At 43.3% G+C, this 24,219-nt stretch overlaps 1 protein-coding gene across 2 annotated transcripts in view; it reads right to left on the bottom strand.

Annotated features, from left to right (window-relative positions):
- Window positions 1–744: 744 nt before the first annotated feature.
- NCAPH (non-SMC condensin I complex subunit H) overlaps window positions 745–24,219 on the bottom strand; it is a 39,171-nt gene continuing 15,696 nt past the window's right edge. For both annotated transcript variants that reach the window (XM_045828002.1, XM_045828003.1), the window contains 9 exons: window positions 19,911–20,059; window positions 19,201–19,307; window positions 18,732–18,854; window positions 11,578–11,688; window positions 10,085–10,267; window positions 9,350–9,463; window positions 4,751–4,845; window positions 4,283–4,358; window positions 745–1,257 (listed from right to left, as the gene is read on the bottom strand). In XM_045828002.1, coding sequence (XP_045683958.1) covers window positions 1,198–1,257; window positions 4,283–4,358; window positions 4,751–4,845; window positions 9,350–9,463; window positions 10,085–10,267; window positions 11,578–11,688; window positions 18,732–18,854; window positions 19,201–19,307; window positions 19,911–20,059 — 1,018 coding nt within the window. In that variant the 3' untranslated portion in view covers window positions 745–1,197. The remainder of the gene's footprint in view (window positions 1,258–4,282; window positions 4,359–4,750; window positions 4,846–9,349; window positions 9,464–10,084; window positions 10,268–11,577; window positions 11,689–18,731; window positions 18,855–19,200; window positions 19,308–19,910; window positions 20,060–24,219) is intronic.

The raw sequence follows: 24,219 nt of genomic DNA, 5'->3' as shown, positions 1-24,219 counted from the left end.
CACACCTATAAGCACTGAGTTTGTGATCTGAGCAGAGTAGCTATAAACACTCTAGAAGCAGATTTCCTGGTTCAGGAACAAGCTCTTGACGGTCAGTTGTCTGCAGGTTACCTGACCTTTGTGCCCTGTTTCTCCTTTATAAAATGGGAGTGGCAACAGTATGTTCCTCACAGTGATTCTGAGAAGGCTAAATGAACTAAGCACGCAAGCCACAGAAGGTTTTCAGGAGCCACATAAATGCCAGCAGTTTTTACTGCCATCACTCTCCAGAAGAATTCATAGGCTTCAAGGATCCAATCTGAAAGTCTGCATCTCCAGCCAGTGATTTCTCTCCTCCACTCTGCTACAAGCCACATTGTCTCAGTGCTTTCTGAAGCCTTTCTTGCCTCACACGGACAGATATATCTTATCCAGCTACCAAGACAGCACCCCCTTGAGCATTCAGACCAGTTCTAATATCTATTATCTAGTGGGTACTCAAATATGCTGCCAAGCATATTACTCTGAATTTTACTTTATATTGAAAAAAATTATTATTTATGATTTCAGAGAGAAGGGAAAGGAAAGTGGGAGGGAGGGAGGAGCAGAGAGGGAGAGGGGGAGTGAGAGAAAGAAACAAAGATTTTTGTTCTGCTTATTCATGCATGCATGGGTTATTCTTGATTCTTGTATGTGCCCTGACCAGGGATTAAGTCTGCAACCTTGGCTTTATTGGGGCGACATTCTAACCAATGGAGCTACCTGGCCAGAACACAGATTTTTATTTTTAAGTATTATACATACATTTATAAGTGCACATGGTGTATTTTATGTACAATGAATTAGGTAGCTGGTAAAGGACCAATATGCTTACTGGAAAATAATTTCCTACAAGGGTAAAAAAGGTGTGGAGAACAGCAGATCAATTTAGGAGACTAAAACTATACATGGATAGACAATGGATACAGGTTTTCATCACCAGAACTGCACCCTCACCCTCTCCTTCTGCCTAGATGGTTACAAGGCAGAAAGCTCTTGTCAAGGGTGAACTCCCAGGTGTTGGTCGCATAGGCTGTGAGGGGAGAAGGAAAGAACAGCAGACAATTGGCCCCTTGGAAGCTGGCTACAGCCTTGCCATGAGCCCCACGTTGTAGCCCCCGAGTTGCAACGTCCTGGTCACTGGAGTGATGAACCCCATCCTGCTGACTTCTGGTGAACTCAAGCCCCTTGCTTCACAAGAACATCAGAAAGATCCTCGGTTCCTTCCAGCTTTAGATTCTGAAAGTGGATCAAACATACATGGACTCTGGTATACCAAGAACTCAAAACCACAAAAAAAACTCTGAGGTAACAAAGAATGAGGTTTGTCCCACAATTATAAGTAAAATTATGTCATAACAAATATAATTTGCATGAGAGGACTGGTTTCAAATCCCTGCCAATCACAGGGGAAAACAGCAGCAAGCCTTCTCTGGTTCTGGCTCCCACACAATCTCTGTGTACAGGGCCCAAGAGCTAGGCTACCTGCCCTGAAGAAACAAAGGAAAATGGATAGGGAGGCCACTAGGAGCCACAGTGCATTTACTAACCTGTCTATGCATGGCCAGACTGGTCCTGTCTATGCATGCATCTCCAGGTCCTCCCCAACCCAAACTCCACCCCTTAGTGATGGCCACACATCCATTCTCTCCCTGGTCTCTGGGCAGATTTTTCCCACCTCCCAATTCTTCCTCACTCTCCCAGTCCAGGAAGTCTCCACCAAGTTCAGGCAAGTGCTCCCTCAGGACTGAACCACTGTCAGTGCCCTTTTTGCCTAACCTCACTTGGCACTGGAGGGAGGTGTGATGTGTTGTGCTCAGCAGCCACACTTTTCTAGCAATAGCATACCTCCCAGACTGCTAAAGATGGAAAGCTCAGATCACACCTCCCAGGTGTGATGTCTGCAGCTCGGGATCCAGAAGTTGCTTAGGTGTGGCTTATCAGTGACACATTACTAGAACTCAGGGCCACAAAGGCATAGAGCCCAGCCTCCCTCCATGGCTGCCCCAAGCCCTACCACATTGCATATGAGAGGAGCTCCATACCAGAGTGACTGATGAGGAGTTCAAATAGGAGGGAAAGACTGGGAAAAGGAAGCCCAGGAAATGGTCATGTTCTGATAGTAAGTGTGGGGAGATCTCTCTTGGTGGCTCCAAGCTGAATTATACATAAATCCCTGAAGATTTTCACGGTTACTGTCAGAGTACATGTTCCCAGTCAAATCTCAAAGAGCCCAGAGCTAGGCCCCAATAATGACCTCAGTGCTTAGCCCAAAAGGTCATGGTCTGAGGCTCCCTCCCTATCCTTCAAATGCTGAGCGCCCTGAGGTCCCTTACAGAGCTGTGATCACAGCAAAAGAGACAATGCCAGTACTGCCACTGAGGAAGCAGTATAGTACCAGGGCACAAGTCTCACTGATCTCCTTAGTAGTATCTACCTGAGTTCCTGGCTACTTGGGAACCAAGTAAGGGCCACAAGCTGTTTTCCTGGGGAAGAGACAGGTTTCTAAGAAGACACACAACCCAAGGAGCACTCTGCTCCTCATACTGGTACTCTGGAAGTGCCCCACATTTCAGAAGCCTGTGTGTGCTACATCCATAGGGGTGACATGAGACCCCAGGCCTCCCCTAGAAAAGCACAGCAGTGATTTTTCTGAATGTGGCTGGTACACCCTCCTCCTTAGAGAGGGGGTCGTCCTCAGAGCCATTTGTGGATTTCTTGTCAGGACAACAAATTATCTTTTTATTCATTTTTCTCTCCTAGTCATTCTTTTCTCATGTAGTTGGCTTCTGACATCTGACATCTTAGGGTGTGTCAGGAAGCACACAGACACATCTGAGTGCTGGCTCCCACAACCAGATGCCCCCGCCTTGCCTTCATGACCTCTGACCAGGACACACCATCTCTGCAGTCAGCCTGGCTGCTCACTCCAACCAGCAGCTGTGTGCTTTGTGCTCCTGGGCTGACACTCCCCTACAATGGCTCTGACGCACCACTGTTCACTCTTAGGAGTTAAACTGGGTTATTTTGTTTGGGCCTCAGTTGCTACCCAGCTGAGTGGTTACAGGTCCGATGGTCAGCCCCACAGTCAGGTCACATATAGCGTGTGGCCCTGGCTCCGTGGCTCTTCTACATCTGTTTCCCACCCAAAGTCAAAACTAGCTTCTGTGAAACAGACAGCTTCTTCTCTGGTGGTCAGGAGCTTAGAAGTTGGCAAGAGAAGTGGTCCCTGATTCCTAGGGGTAGGTCCACAGGGACTCATTGAAGGCTGTGTTACACAGGCCACTGTATAGGGGACAGTCCCTCCTTGGAGCCTGACAGTCAGTTCAAAGCAAAGGCAGGCCTGGGAAACCAAGCTAATTCATCACTGTTCCTCATGTCATTAAGAGGTCAGAGATTAGACAATGAGTAATTCCTCGCACTGCTATCAGCTCCCGATTTTTGCTAGCATTCCATTCCAATCTTTTTAGTCCTCTCAAACCATACTTCAGCTGTCATATTCATCGGACCTCTCACCTCCAGAGCAAGGCACTTGCCCTAGAAAGGGTTGAGGGCCACAGTGGTAGCAGCTAGGCACCCGTGTCGCTAGTGATGCTCACAGCACATGCTACAGCCCAAGCCCAGCCCACGGTCTTCTACTTCAAGTGCCAGTCTGCATTAGGGACCAGCTGCCTGGGGATACCAAAGGACAGCAAGTTTCCAGCAGTACCACATGCTCAGTGTGCCCCCTGGAGCATCAAAAGGCTCCTGAGGGTGAGTTGCCACCTGCTCTTTCTGTAATCCCTGGCCAAGTGCAGCACAGTGAAGAGCCTGGCACACTGTCACAGGTGGCATTTCCACTGTCTCCCTCCTTGTGACAGATACCTCCATTCTTTAGACTTTCCTTACTGCTCTTGGTGGCCCCACTTGTCTCCCTGAGCATCTGACTTCCTTCTGCCCTATGCTTTCTACTCTTCTCCGCCATATTTCCCATGTGTCTTGACTTTGGCACTGGCAGGACTTGGCCTTTGAAGTCTTTGACACCAATGATATGAAGGTGCTTTATGTTTTCAAATTGGAAATATACATACCTAAAATTATCTCATTTGGGTCTTCCTCATTATTTTTATTGCTAATCACACCTAATGGCCTTTTTCTAAGTTCCTTCTCAGTGCCTGGCCAAACTCTGGGTTGCAGGTACCATGTAGGTCACTGTACTTGATATATCCTATGAGGTAGCCATGAAACATCTAATAAAAAGTCCATGCTTACCAGAGTCACCTACCTTTTCATTGGCTAAATGTAGGAGACAGGCAAAGGCCAGGGGTACAGAGAGGTTCTGAGCCATGAGGGGCGGCAGGCTGTGAAACAAAGGGCAGTATTTAGCTAGGTCACTGCAACTGTAGAAACAAAGGCTCTTTCATCAACATGAATACATATGTTCAATGAATTAAACTAATGAGAAACAAAGATATATTTCAGATGCATTTGATTGGCAGGTTTTTCCAGTTCTTTTTTATCTGGAAATAAAGTATATCTGCTGTTCCATTACAAGTACTAGAATAGAAAAGTGTCCTTTTAAAGTCGGTCTATATTAACTCATTTATCAATGCAGAGAAAAAAAACAGAAAAACTGCTAGAAGTGTTAGAACAGCAAGTTGTGTGCAGAGGGTCCATCACACTAAGAGTTCAGGCTGAAGCACTCTCAGACAGGCTGAAGGACATGCCAGCCCCTGAGTTTGCCGACACGCACCGCTTCTGCAGGTCCCAGGTGAGCTTGCTCAGCATCTTCCCATCAGTCACCTCCGCCAGATCCCCCTTTTGTCCAGTCTCACTGTGGTGCTTTGCCTAAGAGAAGAAGGATATTCACAGATCAGACATCTGATCTGGGGCCAGTTCACTTTTGAGGGAGTAATATAAACTTACAAAGTTCTATTTCCAGAAAGAAAAGCCTACATCTGGATGAAACCCAAACAATTTCTTAGGTACATTTTCAACAAAAATGATCCATAAATGGACCCAGTGCCTTAGCCCTGGAGCATGAAACTAACATTTACTGAATTTTTGGTAAAATCACAGGAAATGAAAAATTACAGAGTAATAAAGAAAAAAATGATAATGTAACAAAAAGCCATGATTATTTATAGCTTCAACTGGACCACACAATTAAGGGCAGCACAGAAGCCATATCTAAAAGTAGACTTAACTTTCCACTTAACACACTAACACAAACACGGCTCCCTCCTCCCTAGCAGGCAAGCAGTTATAAAAGGATATTAGGGACTTCGGTCAAGATGGCAACATAGGCAGACCTGCCTCTTCTCTTTGAATAACCACATGAAAATTGTAATTAAAATATAGAACAACCATCACTTTAAACCATTAGAAACCAGGTTGAATGGAAGTCTGACAACTCTGGAATTAAAAAAACCACAGCCATCCAGTTGGTGCAAGAGGCACAGACATGGAATGGGTTGGTCCCTCACCCACATGTGGTGAATTAAATATTGGGAGGGATATATTGGGAGCGAGGAGTTCCAGCCCCATACCAGGCCCTACAGTACAGGGTCCCCGTGCCAGGAAGATAAGTCCCTACAACTTCTGGCTGCAAAAACCAGAGAGGATTGGCTTGGGAAAACTGCTGGAGCCCCAAGCAGTTCCTCTTAAAGAATCCACACACAGACTCACCTACTCAGATTCATTCCCTCTGAGCTCCAGCACCAGAGTAGCAGCTTGAAAAGCACCTGGGAGAAACTGGGGTGTCTGGCATCAAGACGAACAGAGGCCATTATACTTTTTCTAAACCCTCTCCCCACAGAGCCAGCAAGCTGGTGTCATATTTGAGACTCAACCAACCTGGCTGACACTATTTGACCCATCTTGGAGATCCCTAGAAACTCTGTTCCATACAACTTACAGGTCCACCCAAGATGCTTTTCCATATGAATGGCTGGTCTTCACTCATGCGTCACAATTTCTAAAATCCTCTCAAACAAGCAAAAGCTGGCTTCAGTGAGCCCCAGGCATGGCACTAACAGCAGCCAGCCTAGATTTACAGCTTGGCTTCAGTTGGGAATCTCCAAGCTCAGCACAAGTAGCAGCCATTTCAGATTGTTTCATAGCTCATGCAGGGCAGCCATGGACAAAACATAGGTGGAGGCTGACCTTGGCCTGCACCATCTGGGAAACCCCAAGGTCATCACATGCAGTAGACAGCTACAGACCATGTCAGAGCACCACCACCCTGCCTCTGCACAGTTGATCCTCCATGATGGTGGAGGTTGGTGGTAAGCGGTCACAGTCAATCCTTGCAACTGACTGGCCTAGGTAAATCACTCCCAGTAACCTGCCAACAGCAACCAAGTCTGAAATATAAGAGGAGGGTGTACTCAACCCATGTGAAGGGCACACCTTGAGGACCCAGCTTAGGAAATAGGGGAGACTACCACTGGAGCCTACAGGATGCCTACTACATTTGGACATGCTACCAACACAGGGAGTCATAATATCTCTACTTCATAAGTAGGAACAAACACAGGGAAGCTGCCAAAACAAGGAGACAAAGAAACATGACCCAAATGAAAGAACAGATCATAAAAAAGATCCAGTCAGAAAGGAAGGATGCACCAATTGAAATAAAGAACAATTTACAGGGAAAGAACAGTAGAGCAGATGAAGCCGAGAATCAAATCAATGATTTGGAACATAAGGAAGCAAAAAACCACCAATCAGAATAACAAGAAAAGAGAGTCCAAAAAAAACAAGGATAGTATAAGCAGCCTCTGGGACAACTTCAAGTGTACCAACATTTGCATCATAGGGGTGCCAGGATGAGAAGAGAAAAAGCAAGAAACTGGAAATCTATTTGAAAAAATAATGAAATTACACCTCCCTAATCTGGTGAAGAAAATAGACATGCAAGTCCAGGAAGCACAGAGTCTCACACAAGATGGATGTGAAGAGGCCCACACCAAGACACAACATAATTAAAATGCCAAAGGTTAAAGATAAAGAGAGAATCTTAAAAGCAGCAAGAGAAAAGCAGTTACCTATAGGAGAGCTCCTATAAGACTGTCAGCTGATTTCTCAAAAGAAGCTCTGCAGGCTAGAAGGGACTGGAAAGAAGTATTCAAAGTCATGAAAAGCAGGGGGTCTACAGCCAAGATTCCTCTATCCAGCAATGCTATCATTTAGAATAAAAGGGCAGTAAAGAGCTTCCCAGACAAGAAAAACTAAGGGAGTTCATCACCAGACCATTATTACAGGAAATATTAAAAGGACTCTTTTAAGAAAAAGAAGATGAAAACTATGAAGAATAAAATGGCAAAAAATACATATCAACAATTGAATCTAAAAAACAAATTAAGCAAACAAGAACAGAGACACAATCATGGATATGGAGAGCATTTTGATGGCTGCCAGATGGGAAGGCAGTGTGGAGCAATGGGTGAAGAGGTGAGGGGATTAAGAAGTATGAACTGGTAGTTACAGAATAGCCATGAGGATGTAAAGTACAGCCTAGGAAATGGAGTAGCCAAAGAAATTATACACATGACCCATGGACATGAACAATGGTAAGGGGATTGCCTGAGGGAGTGGGTGGTGCTGGGTGAAAAGTGACAAAGGGGGAAAATCTCAGGACAACTGTAATAGCATAATCAACAAAATATAACTTGAAAAGATATTTTTAAAAAATTTAAAAGGGATTTATGTCTGATATTTGCATTAAAAAACTCATAGTGTGTGCATGATGAGGTGGGTGGGGTGACAGAACTGTGTAAAGGTAAAGGTAAAATGCTGATAATTGTTGGAAGTAGATGTTCACTATACTATTCTATTTTCTATCTTTTTTTAAAGATTTATTTATTTATTTTTAGAAAGGGAAGGGAGGGAGAAAGAGAGAGAGAGAGAAACATTAATGTGCGGTTGCTGGGGGCTGTGGCCTGCAACCCAGGCATGTGCCCTGGCTGGGAGTCAAACCTGTGACACTTTGGTTCGCAGCCCCTGCTCAATCCACTGAGCTACGCCAGCCAGGGCTCTGTTTTCTATCTTTTTAAAAAATAAGCTTTAGCCCTGGACAGTGACTCTGTTGGTTGGAGCATCCTATATACCAAAAGGTTTCAGGCACGTACAGGTGGCAACCAATTGATGTTTCTCTCTCACACTGATGTTTCTATCTTCTCTCCCTTCCTCTCTCTCTAAAATCAATGAACATATCCTCGGGTAAGGATTAAAAAAAACACACCCCTTTAACCAGAATCCTTTGAGGACAGAGTCATGTAAATTCAAAGGTTAAAACAGAAAACCCTTTCTACTTTTTTTTTAAAGCAAATTACATCTTTTTTTAATGAAGATTTTTATTTTATTTATTTTTAGAGAGGGAAGAGAGGGAGAAAGAGAGAGAGAGAAATATTAATGTGGGGTTGCTGGGGGGTCATGGCCTGCAACCCAGGCATGTACCCTGACTGGGAATTGAACCTGTGACATTTTGGTTCACAGCTCGTGCTCAATCCACTGAGCTACGACGCCAGCCAGCCCTTTCTACTTTTTAAAAAGCATATTTCTTTGACGTTTGCATCCCATTTCATTTTAGTTGACAGAACTTCAGAAATACAACAGAAGCTTTATCTGATATCCAAGACTACATAGCTCAGGGTCCTCAATGAAATCATAATTTTCACTTCTCAGCCAGGAGAGAAGGTACAAGAGAACTGGCTGAGTTAGAAAGGCTCAGAACATCCCCCGAGCAGAAGAGGATTGAAAGGAGAGACAGAGGGTTCTAGTTAATGGAGAGTTCCATTCAGCTGGAACACATTAACCATGGTTTCACCTTGATTAGAAAGAGAAAAGAGACAATTTGACAGCATAATGTTTTTGTGTACTTTGAAATTTCGAATACATTTCCCAAATTAGTATTATTAGATCAAAGGGCTCAAACACTTTATGGCACCTGAGATACCAAAATTTGCTATCCAAAAGGGCTATTTCTCAACTTGAATTGTACCAGCAGTTAACCCATCCTGCAGTCTTTCTTTGACTCTACACTGACAAACACTATTTAGCTGCTAAGCTGTTATTGGAAAGTAGCATAAACATCCTTTCACCTTTGGTGTTTTGATCAGCAGCAAGCCTGAGTAATGTCTCATGTTCTATTACCTTGTGTGTGACCTATTCAAACCCTAGTTAACCTCTTTCAGGGGTGATGTCATCCTGATGTTTCTGAGCGATGCCTCCTGCATTGGCACTCTGGATCCTCGAGCCATGGACACCAGCAGCTCCCCACCCCCCTGTCCCACACTAGGCACCTAGAGAGGTGGAGCCCTTCACCTCCACCACCTCCATGTTTGCTAACCTCCATGTCCACTTGTGTGGAAGAGTCTGTCAGCAAACTCCACATGCTCTGCTTCAACTTCTTCATGTCCATCTTTTTGGCAGTCTTGGCATAATGAATTTCAATTTTAGTTACCTGAAATAGGTATGTGACATAAAGTAAAACTTAGCAGAAGAAAGAAACATTTATCATCAACACACTGTAAAATGAGACGGGAGTTCAAGTAAAGAATTTAGTTTAAATCATGGAGTTAAAGAGCTTCCTTTGAACGTATTAAAATAGGGCCCCTTATTTTAACCTTATTTCTTGTCAAGTACAATGTACATTAAGGTTAACCTGGAACTCCAGAATAAAAGAAAAGAGTGAACCTAATATATATGATAACCTATCATCTGCTATGAAACAGATAGATGCTTAAGGCAGATAATTTAATATAAACTTGATCTGGCCTAGATTTTCCAGAGCCAAACAGCTAGTCTCAGCCAATCAACACAGAAACCCACTCTCTCTGCTTGCAGCCTTTGTTCACATACTTTGTGTAAGTGGTTTATTATCACCTTTAGAAATGGCTTGTTCCACAAATCTAATGAGTGTCAGTTCATCCCCATAACCCTATTTAAGAAGCAGATACTTGGATAGCAGTGGCTTAATCAAAAAGAAAATCTCAAGCTCAGACCAATGCAACTCTCATTCAGTAGGCAAATGACACAGACCTCAGGAGAACACCATGAAATGGAATTCTCACTCCATCTTTACCTTTTTAGGCTCAGCTACCAGGTTTGATTCCCCATATCGAGTGATGTCTGATCCATGGGTGTCAGGCGAGTCATCGTTCTCTTGTGTTGTCTTAGGTGAATGGCAAGGATAAGCTGAGAGGTCAGAGGTCCCAAATGGTCCCTCAAATAAGTCACCTGATTCTTCATAATCACTGTTAGCAGCCTGGTCAAGAAAACAGCTCTTCAAGTTTGGCAGAAGCTGTGGGAGGGGCTTAGAGATGTCCCTGAAGGAAACTGTATTTACACAGCAAGAGCAAATGGTTTGTTATGCTGGGTCAGCTTAGGGTGGACTTCGAGGTGCCTCTAGTTATCCTCCTCTTGTACAAACCCTATGTGGTGGACATCTATTAATAACTAAGACTAGGCCCTGGCTAGTGTGGCTCAGTTGGAGTGTCATCCCATAACCAAAAGGTTGTGGGTTTGATCCCTGGTCTGGGCACATATGGCAGGCAATCAATTGATGCTTCTTTTCTGCACTGATGTTTCTTCCTTTCCTTTCCTCTCTCTCTCTAAAAGCAATGAAAATATATCCTCAGGTGAGAATATAAAAAAAATTAAAAATAAAATGAGACCATGGAATGAGAATCAAAAGGAATATAGTCATCACAACTACTGCAGTATCTCCTTGACTTTTAACAGATTTAGGGTTTCATTTTACAGAAAGCATTCCTGAAATAGCGTGACCTGTCAGCAGGCCAGCAGAAAGTCAATGTTGGCCAAGCCCAGCAGCAACAGATCAGCTCTCTGGGGTGGGGCCCAGGAATGGTTTGTTAATTAGCTGTCCTGGAGAAACCCTGGTCAAGAAATCAGTCTGGATTTTCACTAAAATATAAAAATTCAACTCTCAAAATAAGGTGAATAAACTATCCTTCCAATTACTTCTCCTCTCCCTACATGCAGGGTCCCAGATGAAGTCTAATGTTCTTCCCTTGCTGTTATTTCCACTTGTGTCTCAGTAGTAGACTCACAGAAGAAGCACTGACACTATCCAGTCTCATAGGACTCTAAAGATGGGAGTAGCTCATACAAATTCACACTGTCAGAACTAGTATCAGAGCTATAGCCTGGTCTCCTGAGACCCACACATGAACCTTTTTTCCCTGTTAGGACCCACCATCTTTTCATGTCTATGAATTTTACCCCCCCAACCAAAATATCAACTCCTAAGAGTAGAAAGTATTTTCTTTTGAAATTCCAAATACAAGTGCTTTGCATATGCTGACAACTCCATCCATATGTTGACTGGTTACTGAAGCAGGCCCACTTTTCTACAAATAGAGCTAACTGTAAGGCAGGCTAGGCTCTGGTTGTTTCCTCAGCTTTGCTCAGTTCCCCAATGCCTGAGGAAGGGCAGGGATCCAAAAACCTCCACATGACTAAAATCCTACAGCATTTGAGACATGGAAGGGGGAGATAGGAGCAGGAAAGACACTAGTAGTTGGAAGATAGGACAGAGAGCTCTTCTTCCTTTACCTGTAATCCAGGGCAGAAGTTGGATGTATCATTAGGGTTATTATAGTCATAGTCTCCAATTTCTTCATAATGTTCGGTCCCTACTCTCTGGCCATGGGCTACTGTAAGGATCTAGAATGAAGGAAAGAAAAACTGGAGAAAGCAATTTCTAGAAAAGTAACCATTCAACTGAGATCCTATGCTCAATCTTCTAGAATTTTAGAGTTACAAGGACCCTCAAAGTTATCTAATGCAACCAACTTTCCACTGTACAACTCCATTCTAGAGTAAGCGGAGGTAGCAGGGCTCAAAGCTCTCGTCAATCCCAAATAAATCAGAGCAGCTGGTTTGCAAGGAGGCCTGCACACAATTTTATTTGAAAAAGGGTTCTTTCACTAAAATCGAGACTGCCTATAATTATCTGAAGTCAACTTTTTGCTATTTGCACAATTCATATAGAAAGCTCACCCATTTACTACTTTAATGAGGCAACAGCTGTTCTCCACAGAGCTACAGGAAGACACTCTACTCCCTGTCATCATATCCAGGGTCCTTGCCCTGCCTTCCAGAGCCTCACAGATCAAGTCTGCCTCTTCTTCTTTTTTTTTTTTTTTTGGAGTGCCTGTTAACGACATCCCTTTAGGTATTTGCAGGCCCTTAGACCAGTGATTTTTACCTGGAATACATATCTTTGGGGAAGGGAAGTAGTTTTAAGTTACATACAGTTTATAAAGTACAATTAATATTTTAAATTATATTTTATCATTTAAGCTATTACAGTTGTCCCAATTTTTCCCCCTTTGCCCCCTCTACCCAGCTCCCACCCTGTTCCCTCAGGCAATTGCCATACCATTGCCCATGTCCATGGGTCATGCATACATGTTCTTTGGCTGCTCTATTTCCTATGCTGTATTTTTTACATTCCCATGACTGTTTTATAACTACAGATTAATAACAATTCTTCTTAACCCCTTCACCTTTTGCACCAATCCCCCCCGACTCCCTGACATCTAGCAACCTTGAAACGGTTGTCCATATCTATATTATTTTGTTTTTTAGATTCAATTGTTGATAGGTATGTATTTATTGCCATTTTATTGTTCATAGTGTTGATCTTCTTAAAGAAGACCCTTTAACATTCATGTAATACTGGTTTGGTGGTGATGAATTCCTTTAGCTTTTTCTTGTTTGGGAAGCTCTTTATCTGCCTTTGATTCTAAATGACAGCTTTGGTGGGTAGAGCAGTCTTGGTTGTAGGTCCTTGCTTTTCATCTCTTGGACTCTTACTTGCCAATCCCTTCTAGCCTGCAAACTTTCTTTTGAGAAATCAGCTGACAGTCTTATGGGAGCTGCCTTGTAGGTAACTAGCTGCTTTTCTCTCGCCAGTTTTAAGATTCTTACTTTGTCTTTAACCTTTGGCATTTTAATTATGATGTGTCTTGGCGTGGGCCTCTTTGAGTTCATCTTGTTAGGGACTCTCTGCACTTGATGTCTTTAATTAAGACATTAAACTGGATGGACTTGTATATCTATTGCCTTCACCAAGTTAGAGAAGTTTTCTGTCATTATTTCTTCAAATAGATTTCCCGTTTCTTGCTCTCTCTCTTCTCCTTCTGACGCCCCCATGATGTGAATGTTGGTGTACTTGATTATGCTATTGACCAGAGGGTCCTTACACTATCTTCATTTTTTTTTTGGATTCTTTTTTCTTCTTTCTGTTCTGATTGGTTGTTTTTTGCTTCCTTATATTCCAAATCACTAATCTGATTCTCAGCTTCATCCACTCTACTGTTGATTCCCTGTAGATTGTTCCTTATTTTAATTAGAGTGTCTTTTGTTTCTGACTGGATCTTTTTTATGCTGTTGCAGTCCTCACTAAGTTCCTTCAGCATCCTTATAGCCAGTGTTTTGAACTCTGCATCTAGTAGATTGCTGATCTCCGTTTTGTTTACTTCTTTTTCTGGAGCTTTGTTCTGTTCTTTCATGTGGGTGATGTTTCTTTGTCTCCTCATTTTGGCAGCCTCCTTGAGTTTGTTTCTATGTACTAGGTAGAGGTGCTGCATCTCCCAGGCTTGGGAGAGTGGTCTAATGTAGTAAGTGTCCTACAGGGTCCAGTGGCACAGCCTCCCCTACCACCCAAGCTGAGTACTCGAGATGCACCCACCATGTGGGCAGTGTACGTGCTCCTGTTATAGTTGAGCCTTGATTACTGTTGGCACATCTAAGGTCAGCCACCACCTGCGCTCTCTCTGGAGTCACACAGTAAAAGCTACAAAGTGATCTGCAGGTGGCTGCTACCAGTGCTGGGCTTGGAGGTGCCCAGGCAAGGCCAAGTTGTGAACCAAGGCTGGCAGCTGCTAGTGCTGGGCCTGGGGCAGCTTATCAAGAGGTATGGGGCTTGCTGAAGCCTGGTGCTGCTTGTTTGAGAGCATTTAGGAAAATCTGAAGCGTGGGTCAAGACAAACCATTTGTATAGAAAAGCCACCGGAAGCAGCTTGGGTGAGCCTGGAAGCTGGGTGGCAGGGCCTCAGGGCATCACTGGGGAGGAACAAACAGTGCGAGCCATGTTGCTGGAGTCTCAGATGTGGCACCCACCTGCCAGCTCTGTGGCTCGGTGGGGGTGGGGGTGGGGGAGGTTGGGCTTGGAAAAGGGACAATGTCCTCTGCTAGCACTTCTCTCTGGGAGAAACTCACCCCGATGCCGCACAATTTATTTCCTCCTCGTATGTCTGATGCTTTTCAATCTGTTGCCCCCACAGTGGAGCTCAGAGGGACTAAATCTGAGTAAGTTTGTGCACGGGCCCTTTAAGAACTGCCTGGGACTCCACTAGTTTCTGTCTCCCACAGCCTCAGTCCTCGCTGGCTTTTACAGCCAGAAGTTAATGACAACTTCTCTTCCTGGCACTGGATCCCTGGGCTGGGGGGGTCTGGGACCCCTTCCCCTCACTCCTGAGATCTCCTTCCTGATTTGTATTCAACACACCTGAGTGTGGGGCCAGCCTGTTCCACATCTCTGCCCCTCCTACCAGTCTTCATGTGGTTTCTTCTCTAATTCCGTAGTTGTAGGAGTTCCATTCAGCTTGATTTCTGATGGTTCTGAATGCTGGTTGTTCTACAGTTTAGTTGTAATTTTGATGTGGTTGTGTGAGGAGGCCAGCGGTGTTAACTATGCTGCCATCTTGACCAAAAGACCCGAAAGCACAATAAATATTTTAATGCAACTATATATTACAAAAGAAGTCCTTAAACGCAAAGAATACAAATCCCAAATTAATATTAAAGAATAAGATATTCATTGAGCTAAGTGCCCATTTTATTTTCCTGCTCCTCACATGACAGAATATCTAAATCCCTCTTCATTTAGAATACTGTCCTCTGGACACACCAAAAATTGTTCGGAGTCTATAGGAAATGTTTCAGAGGGTACTTAACCACCTCAGTTATTGGCTGGCTGCTGTTAGAATTCCCCATTAAAACACTGAAGTGGATGGCTGGTTGATCCGTGGAATCTCTAGGTAAACAGAGCATGTTTTAAGGCATTGTTCACTTTCCAGTGTTTAAAAGTAGTTTTCCTAGTGTAGTGTTGATGGAAGGGTGAGGGATCTGCATCCCCTGTACCTGTAGCCCTTCTATCCATGGGGAAATTTGTTCCTGTGGATAATCACAAGCAACTTGAGACTACCCAGGTTGGTGAACGAGCCCTGCCATCTCCTTCAGCTCCCAGTAGCCTGGCTGTGCTCCTCTGTTACAGGCTGTTTTCTGAGGAAAGAACTTGCTGCCAGCATCCAACCAATACATACAGTAGGCCACAGTTGCTATTACTACTGCAACTTTACATCTTTCTGCATTTCTTTCTTTTTTAACTGAGGTATAATTGACACAGAACAGCATATTATTTCATTCTGCATTTTTAAAGAGTATAGTTGACTCTTGGATACAAGTTTGAACAGCACAGGTCCATTAATATGCATTTTTTAAAATAAGTATGTACAGTACTATAAATGTATTATCTCTTCCTTATAATTTTCTTAACAACATTTTCTTTTCCCTAGTTTACTTTGTTGTAAAAATACAATATAAAATACATATAAAATGCAAACTATGTGTTAACTGACTGTTTCTGTTATCAGTAAGGCTCCTAGTCAACAATAGGCTATTAGTAATATTTTGCGGTAGTCAAAAGTTATGCATGGGAGGACTTCAGGCCAAGATGGAGGTATAGGTGGACACACTGTGCCTCCTCACACAACCAAAATTAAGGACAACAAAAATTTAGAAACAAAAAAACCAGAACAGACAGAGAACTGAACTGTACAGAAGTCTGACAACCATTCATCCAGACCGGTAAGAGGGGCAGAGTCGGCAGCCATCTGAGAGGGGTTGAGGCAGGAAAAAGCAGTGGCTGGCAGACCCGGGTGTGCAGGGCGCAGGCTGCAGTTGGCAGACCCCAGGTGTGCAGGTGGCAGCTAGCAGACCCCAGTGGCATACCCCGGGCGAGAAGAGGCAACAAGCAGACCCAGTGAGGACAGCAAGGCAGCTGGCTGTCCACAGTCACATTTGTGCACAGATAAACCAGGTGAAAATAGGCAGCGAGACAGACCTCTCATCCCAGAGACCCAGCACCGGGAAATAAAGCCTAAAAGCACCGATTGAAAACACTTGTGGGGGTTGAGGTGCCGGGAGAGACTCCCAGCCTCACAGCAGAGTTTGTTGGAGAGACCCACAGGGTCCTAGAACATGCATTAGCCCACCCGCCTGGGAACAAGCACCAGAAGGGCCCAATTTGCTTGTGGGAAGCAGCAGAGAGGACTGAAATCCAAGAGAAAGTGTAGTAAGTGCCATTGTTCCCTCTCAGATCCTGCCCCCACACACAGCTTCACAAGCCAGTGACTGCATTGCCCCGCCCTGGTGAACACCTAAGGCTCTGCCCCTCATACATAATAGGTGCGAGCAGACTCCACCCCCACCCCCAAAAAAAACCCTCAAATGGAAGAACAAATCAAAGCCCCAGAGCCAATACTTTTAAGTGACCAAGAGATAGCCAACCTATCAGATGCACAGTTCAAAGCACTGGTGATCAGGAAGCTGGCTGATCACAGAACTGGTTGATTTTTGTTGCAAATTAAATGAAAAAAATGAAGGCAACACTAAGTGAAATAAAGAAAAATGCACAGGGAACCAACAGTGATGGAAAGAAAACTGGGTCTCACATCAATGGAGTGGACCAAAGGAAGTAAAAAACATACAATCAGAAAAGAATGAAGAAATAAGAATTCAAAAAAACGAGGAGAGGCTTAGGAACCTCCAGGACATCTTTAAATGCTCCAACATCCAAATTATAGAGATACCAGAAGGAGAAGAAGAGCAACAAGTAGAAAAGTTATTTGAACAAATGATAAAGGAGAACTTCCCCAATTTGGCAAAGGAAACAGACTTCCAGGAAGTCCAGGAAGCTCAGAGAGTCCCAAAGAAGTTGGACCCAAGAAGGAACACACCAAGGCACATCATAATTACATTACCCAAGATTAAAATGAAGGAGAGAATCCTAGAAGTAGCAAGAGATAAGGGGACAGTCACCTACAAAGAAGTTCCCATCAGACTGTCAGCTGATTTCTCAAAAGAGACCTTACAGGCAAGAAGGGGCTGGAAAGAAGTATTCCACATCATGAAAGGCAAGGACCTGCATCTAAGATTGCTCTATCCAGCAAAGCTTTCATTTAGAATGGAAGGGCAGATTAAGTGCTTCCCAGAGAAGGTCAGATTAAAGGAGTTCATCATCACCAAGCCCTATTTTATGAAATGTTAAAGGGACTTATCTGACAAAAAGAAGATAAAAATATGACCAGTAAAAAGACAGGAAACTTGGTTATTAACAACCACACCTAAAACAAAAGCAAACTAAGCAAACAACTAGAACAGGAACAGAACCACAGAAATGGAATCACATGGAGGGTTAGCAACAGGGGAGTGGGAGGAGGAGAGAGGGGGGAAGGTACAGAATAAGTAGCATAGATGGTAGGAAGAAAATAGACAGGGGGAGGGCAAGAATAGAATGGGAATTGTAGAAGCTAAAGAACTTACGACACATGGATATGAACTAAAGGGGGGAATGTGGGTGGGGGAGGGTGTGCAGGGTGGAGAGGAGTGAAGGGGGGAAATGGGACAACTGTAATAGCATAATCAATAAAATATATATATTTTTAAAAAGTTATGTGTGGATTTTTTACTGTGGTGGGGGAGTCAGTACCCTTAACACACAAGTTGATCAAGGGTCAACTATATTTGTTATGTGAACAATATTGGTTAGAAAGAAAATTACAAGTATATAAGGATTGGTTTAAAAAAAATGTGAGACACCAGTGGATTCAGGTAACTGTATAGTTATCATTAAGACCCTATGGAGGAAGAGGCAAAATAAGGAAGAGGAAACCATAGACTATATGCTTGATACCAAACGCTAATACAACTGGGAATGCAAATGAGCAGAGGGTTCCAGTCAAATGGATTTTTGGCATGAACCACTGCCTGGTCACCCTGGCAACAGGGACATACACTTGTTTCTACCATCACCAGAAGAGCCAGAGGCAAAGGAAGTGAACAGTAACTGGGATGCAGCACCAGTTGTCTTGAATATTCATCCTGACAGTTATAGAAAGAACTGGGCCACTTGTGCAGCTCTAGGAAACTTCCAAAGAACTACAGTCAGGTGCCTGGCACCTCCATTACCCCATGTGTCACTGTGGGTTCCCATCTATACCTGGATGGTGTGGGAGGCATATGGGCTGGAGAAAGCATCCAGCTAGTGAATCTACAACATCAATGAGAACATGAGAGAATCAAGAAACTAATGTCTTGTATAAACCTCAACAGAAGATTTTGTTTATCCCCCTAGCATTTCAATATGTATGCTTGGGTCCAGCCTTCCATCCAGGTGGGATATTTCCTAAATGCTAGTGTTCATCTATCCTAGGAGTTTTACCCTTGAGTTCTGCTTCCACCCCCCACTCCTAATCTTCTGGTAATTCCTCTTGGCTAACACACATTCCTCTTCATGCTCTCTGGCCCTTTCCTCAAAGATGGAGCCTGACAGTCAACACTACCAGCCACCTGATACCTCCAATTCTGTAAACAGGTTCAACGACAATGGCCTTTGAGGAGCCAAGAACCAGCCTTACCTTGGTGCCTGGTTTGAGGTGCAGCTGAACCAGATTATCAGTCTCATAGTGGAAATCTGTAGGAAGAGTGGTAGCTCTCCAGGTCTGGTTCTCCAAAGTAGACTTGGTCAGAATAGTAGCAGCCTATTAATTTTTTTAAAAAGTGGGTTTTAGGCATCTTTAATAAAAATGATCAAACCCATTCTTCCTTAGAAGGACCTTGGGAAGGGTATAAGCAGCACTAGCCTGCCATCAGAGTCCTCATTTCTGTGTAAAACTCCAACTTGTTAACATTATTCATATTCTAAACTTTATTCTCTGTGCCATTGAATTTGGGACTATTTCTCAATTCCTCTACAAACTGAGGCAATAAAGCCATATGTTTAAGAGTTAAATTTATAATTAATTAAAGAAAAAACACATCTAAAAGTGAAAGAGCAGTGCAAAGAGTAATTTAAGAAAGCACAAATAATAACAATCCTGAACAAACCTTTGCTTTTCCAAAATACACATCAAAGTTGATGTCATCGTCAAAGTCAATTTCAAATTCTTTCTTTGTGCTCTTCTTTCTGTTCTCTGATTTCAAGGCAGCATCTTCTACATAAGTGGACACAGACAGCAACACTACTCACTTCTGGGTCCTACATTATTTCTGCATCTCACAAGACACACTACCAGTCTTAACAACCATACCATAAAGCACTAAGAAATACAAATCATATGCCTGATTTTCATTTGTTAAATTATAATTTGTAATTTTGCTAACAAAACACAATAAAAATACATGCAAATTAATCCCTCCTTTTCAAAGAGGGAATGAAAAACACAAGGTGCTGGTGTTAACCCCCTTCAGAGTCCTGCTTAGGGCCACCTCATGCAGTAACTTGAATGGGACCAGTGGTCATTCCATCCAACACCCATTGTGTGGAGCCATGTGGATACTAGAGGGTAGTACCAAGTTGGGAGCCCAGCTCTCCTTACTCTTCCACTCTGAGGCTTCAGTGTTAACTAAGCCCTCATCCCAGGCCAGGCCAACTGACTGTCCACTGGGAAGCTGGTTTGTTTATGTGCATTTGGAGCTGACCAGAAGGGTCAACAGGACAGCGGATGGCATTTCCCTTCCTCAGCTGACCTGCTGTCTACTGGTTGTCTACAGTACGCCATCTCTTTTCCTAAGAAACTCCACCTGGAAGTACATACGTTTCAGTCGGGGTCTGAAGCGCCAGTGCTCTGGTCCAGCCCACATCGACATGGTGCGTGGACTAAAATAGGAATATTCTCCAGGTTTCGTGGATAGAAGAGGGCACATGGTACTAATGTCTCCATCCCCAAGGGGAATCATTTCTTTCCTGTAACATACATGAAATAATGTTTTTACATGTACAATCATGTCCACATCGACATACACAACATAACTGTGTGTTTACATGGATGGGGGGAGGCTAAAAAAAACCCCTGGAATTTATTTATAAAAAATTGTGTATTTATTCTTACATGTTTAAACTTCAGTCACCTTCAAAGTACTCTCCATTTGATGCAATACACCTATTAAGATGTTTTTTCCACTGCTCAAAATAGATTTTGAACTATTAGTGCTTCTGCTGTTTTTTGTTTTACCTCTTCTACATCAACAAAACATTTTCCTTTGAAGACTTTTTCCATCCAGTGAAACAAAAGAAAGTTGCTGAGGGTGAGATCGGGCGAATAGGGAGGATGGGGCCTGGGGGTGGGAGGGATCATGCATTTTTTGGGTGAAAAACTGCTGAACACTCAGCTTGGTGTGGGCAGGTGTGCTCACAAATCACCCATCATGAATTGGTAAATGTGTTGAAAGAGTCTTCAAAAAAAAAAAAATTAACTGAAGCCAAGCACAGCCTCTCAACAATGCCAGCGGGTACACTGTTATGGATGGGTTCCTAGAACCCTCACCTAGCTGGGGAAGCCTGTACTATAAAAGACCACCCTCCAGAAGATAATTCTGGTTTTTGGGGGTCCCCCCTCTTGTAAAGCAGTATGTGATACAGTTGAAGGTTCTACCCACCTACCTTCCCACAAATAAGCAACATTTCCAAGTTAGTCCAATACAAATACTTCATCATTAACAACCCTGTACTTTTCACTTCATCAAAGCATTTTGCTTATCTTAATTTTATAACAATATGATTATATCTACACAACTACTTTGGATGTTCCAAAATGCTTCATAAAATACAAGTTTACCCATTTGAAAGACAAGAAAACTGAAGTAGAAGTTTTTATATAAGACCACATAGCTAGTAAGTTGCCAGGGCAGGGAGTTGACACAACCCCTCTCAGGGTCTTCCAACATACAGGCTTCTGCCACAAGCTAATAACCTTTCGCCCTTTTCTCATTTTCCTTCCATAAAGGGAAGTTCCAGTAACTCTACTGTAGTTCCTTCTAAAAGTGAAGATGTTATTCTAATTTATATCCCCCAAATGTTGGGGGGGGGTCCCCCTTACAATCTAACTCCTAACCTGGTTTGCTTTAGCTGCATTCTTTGCTGTAGGTGAAGTGTCTAACTGTCCAGTCCAGCATGGCAGTTTTGGTTTGATTTTTTACCCTTTTTGCAAATTACTATGAGGTGGCTTTCTCCTAAAGGCCTCTGATGCATCAGCAAGTGTGTGAGTACTGCTCTACTGCCCTGTAGGAAAGGTTAACAAGGGAACTTCAGAAGGCTTTTTACCTGTAATGAGCCATAAGTATAAATCCCCTTTATACCAAGCATTATGGAAAAAGCTAAAAAAGTTTTAAAAGGGGACTTTGCCTTTATCTATATAATCTTTTTTTAAAAACCTAGGAAATTATATTATTATATTTATTGTGTAATTAAACATTAATTTTAAAGATTAAAATGTACTAAAAAAATTCACACTTTTAGTTTGCAGAATGCCTAGACTATGTTATTAAGTAACAACTGTATGCACTGTGAAAACCAGAGGGAGAAAGATGGCTTCAGCAGCATCCCCACGCAATTATCACGGATATTCTTCTGTTAAAGCTTTGGTGGCTATGAGGGGAATCATTAGGAACTGATAGGCAAAGCTGTAAAGAGCTTGGCTCCCATGCCCTGAGTCTGTAGGCCAGGGCTGAACTGAGGCCCTGGAAGCTTTAACCCTAGCCATTTAATAATTCTTAGAATACACAGTGCTATGGCAGGCACCCTACTCGACCCCACTCAACAGCTCATCTAACCACAGCCTACCTTTTTCAAGGCTTGCCCCTCCACTGAACATCTCTAATACTCTGAAGGAAGGAAAATATTCTATTTCTTCTACCTGCCACTCTCCCTGCCCCCGCCACCCCCCACCTTTTAGTTTAGCATGGGTTCAGTCACTGATACCTTCTGGTTAAAGGTCATTTAGCTCCTAGCACCCATTTAGCTCCTAGCACACATCCCACATGCAGAATGTCTACTCTTGCATGCACAGGGCAGACCATGGTCTGGGCCTGGACCTACGACAGCAAGCACCTCACAAAATCACACTACAGGGACCAGGAAGGGGGAGCACACCCACCTGCTCCTGGACATTGAGCACTTTCTCAGCTGTGTTCTTGTTAACATACACACATGGAACTCTACTTTTTACACTGTGCACAGCTGTCAGTGTTGCCATCCAGGTACAGATAGCATGGGCATCCTATATACACGTGGATTTATAACACAGCATCACCTCCACCTCACCCTGAAGGCCTTTCAGGATGGCCCAGGGTTTTCAATCCTGATGCACAGGATGGTCACCTAGGGAGATCTGGGGAAATGGTACATGGCTGGCCTCACAGACTCCAGTTTAAGAGCTCTGGGTAGAGGCTGCCATACGTAATTCATTAAGTGCAGCCAAGACTACTTAACCCCTCTAAGCCTGCTTCCACATCTGTATAATGGGGCAAACAGGAGCTAATTATAGGATTGTTGTGAGTTTTAAGTGATTTAATTTTATATATAAATTATCTGAAATAATGCAGGTAAGGCCCCTAGCATAGGATCTGGCACAAAGCCAGGACAATGAGGAGCTCAATAAATACCAACTGTTACTATATTCATCTAGTCCCAACCCTTCGAGAAAATGAAGATTCCAAAAGGTGATGCCAGTTGCCTCTCATCTCATGGCTTCTATGGCAGGGCCAGGTCCAGATCAGTTCAAACAGGCCAGCACCACGTGAAGGGTAGGGACTTCGAGATAGACAAAACCTTAAGTAGAACCTAGGCCCCTGCCCCTAAAGCACTCACTAGGATGGATTCTTAGGTTTTGTTCTGTCTGGAGCTAGGCAGAAAAATGGGGACAATTGTTCAAAATAAGCATCTCCTTGGCTGGTGTGGCTCAGTGGATTGTGTGCCAGCCTGTGAACCACAAGGTCACTGGTTTGATTCCCAGTCTGGGCACATGCCTGGGTTGCAGGACAGGTCCCCAATGGGAGGTATGGGAGAGGCAACCACACATTGATATTTCTCTGTTTTCCCCTCCTTTCCCTTCTCTAAAACTAGATAAATAGAATCTTTAAAAAACAAACAAAAAAACCCAAAATAAGCATCTAAGGGCCTAACAAAACAAGAGAATGGAAATGACTTTGCTACCATCAGCTCCTCAGATGCCACCTCATTACGTAGGAAGAGTGGCAGCTCTTCTCTGACATTTGAAAATGTCCCATTAAGTTGCCTGCCATATCTCTCACTTCTTAGAAGACAGGATGGGAATAGTTGTCAAATCACTGGTCAACAACAAAAATCAGGCAAGGAGGGTGCTAAAGAGCCAGGTGGTAACTTTGCCTCGAGGTGCCAAACATTCAGCTCTTTGATGTCCACTCTGATCTGAACACACATTAATCAAGCAAATCATTTTCTACATGGGCAGATAAACTGAGCTCAAGAAAGCAGTCTTTTACCCTGGAGACATTAAAGCAATGCTCTTGAACAGATTCTTGACTCAGTGGGAAATTATACTGGATGACTTCTAAGGTTTTACCCATACTCACCAAGCTTAATTGTCCCTAGTCCCAGAGTTGCAAAGCTGCTCTTTTAAGCATAGGCATCATCAGAAAGCTTGTTCTATACCCAGGCCCATTAAAGACCTTTAGGGGCCCTCGGCACTGTAGGATTATGGGATCCTGATTCCAAATCATATTCAAAATTAAAATAATACTAATTTGTTGAGTACATATAATAAAAGCCAACAAAGTTCTGATTTTCTTAGGTTACTAAAGTAATAAAACATTTAAATTACTACAGACCAATTTTACCATCTCTTTTCCTGCCCCATATGCTCAATGTTATCTGCCTATTGAGTTTCCTCTGCTCTGCTTGTCCTTGGTAATCCAACACCGCCTAGTCCAACTCTGCCTGACTCTTCAGGCGGGGCCACATTTTTTCTATAAACAACACATCAGCCTGTTTCCATCTATAACAATAGGGAGCAATTTAGTCAAAAGCTGGACCAGGTGTAGTGTGCAGAAAGGGAGCGCCCTCCATGCTACCAAAAGCCATCACTGAAA

The sequence above is a fragment of the Phyllostomus hastatus genome, unplaced genomic scaffold (assembly GCF_019186645.2).
Source record: "Phyllostomus hastatus isolate PE091 unplaced genomic scaffold, TTU_PhHast_1.1 phas_scaffold_78, whole genome shotgun sequence".
Classification (NCBI taxonomy): Eukaryota; Metazoa; Chordata; class Mammalia; order Chiroptera; family Phyllostomidae; genus Phyllostomus; species Phyllostomus hastatus.
Note: the sequence above shows the minus strand (reverse complement) of the source record. Positions and strands in the feature narration are given on the sequence as shown.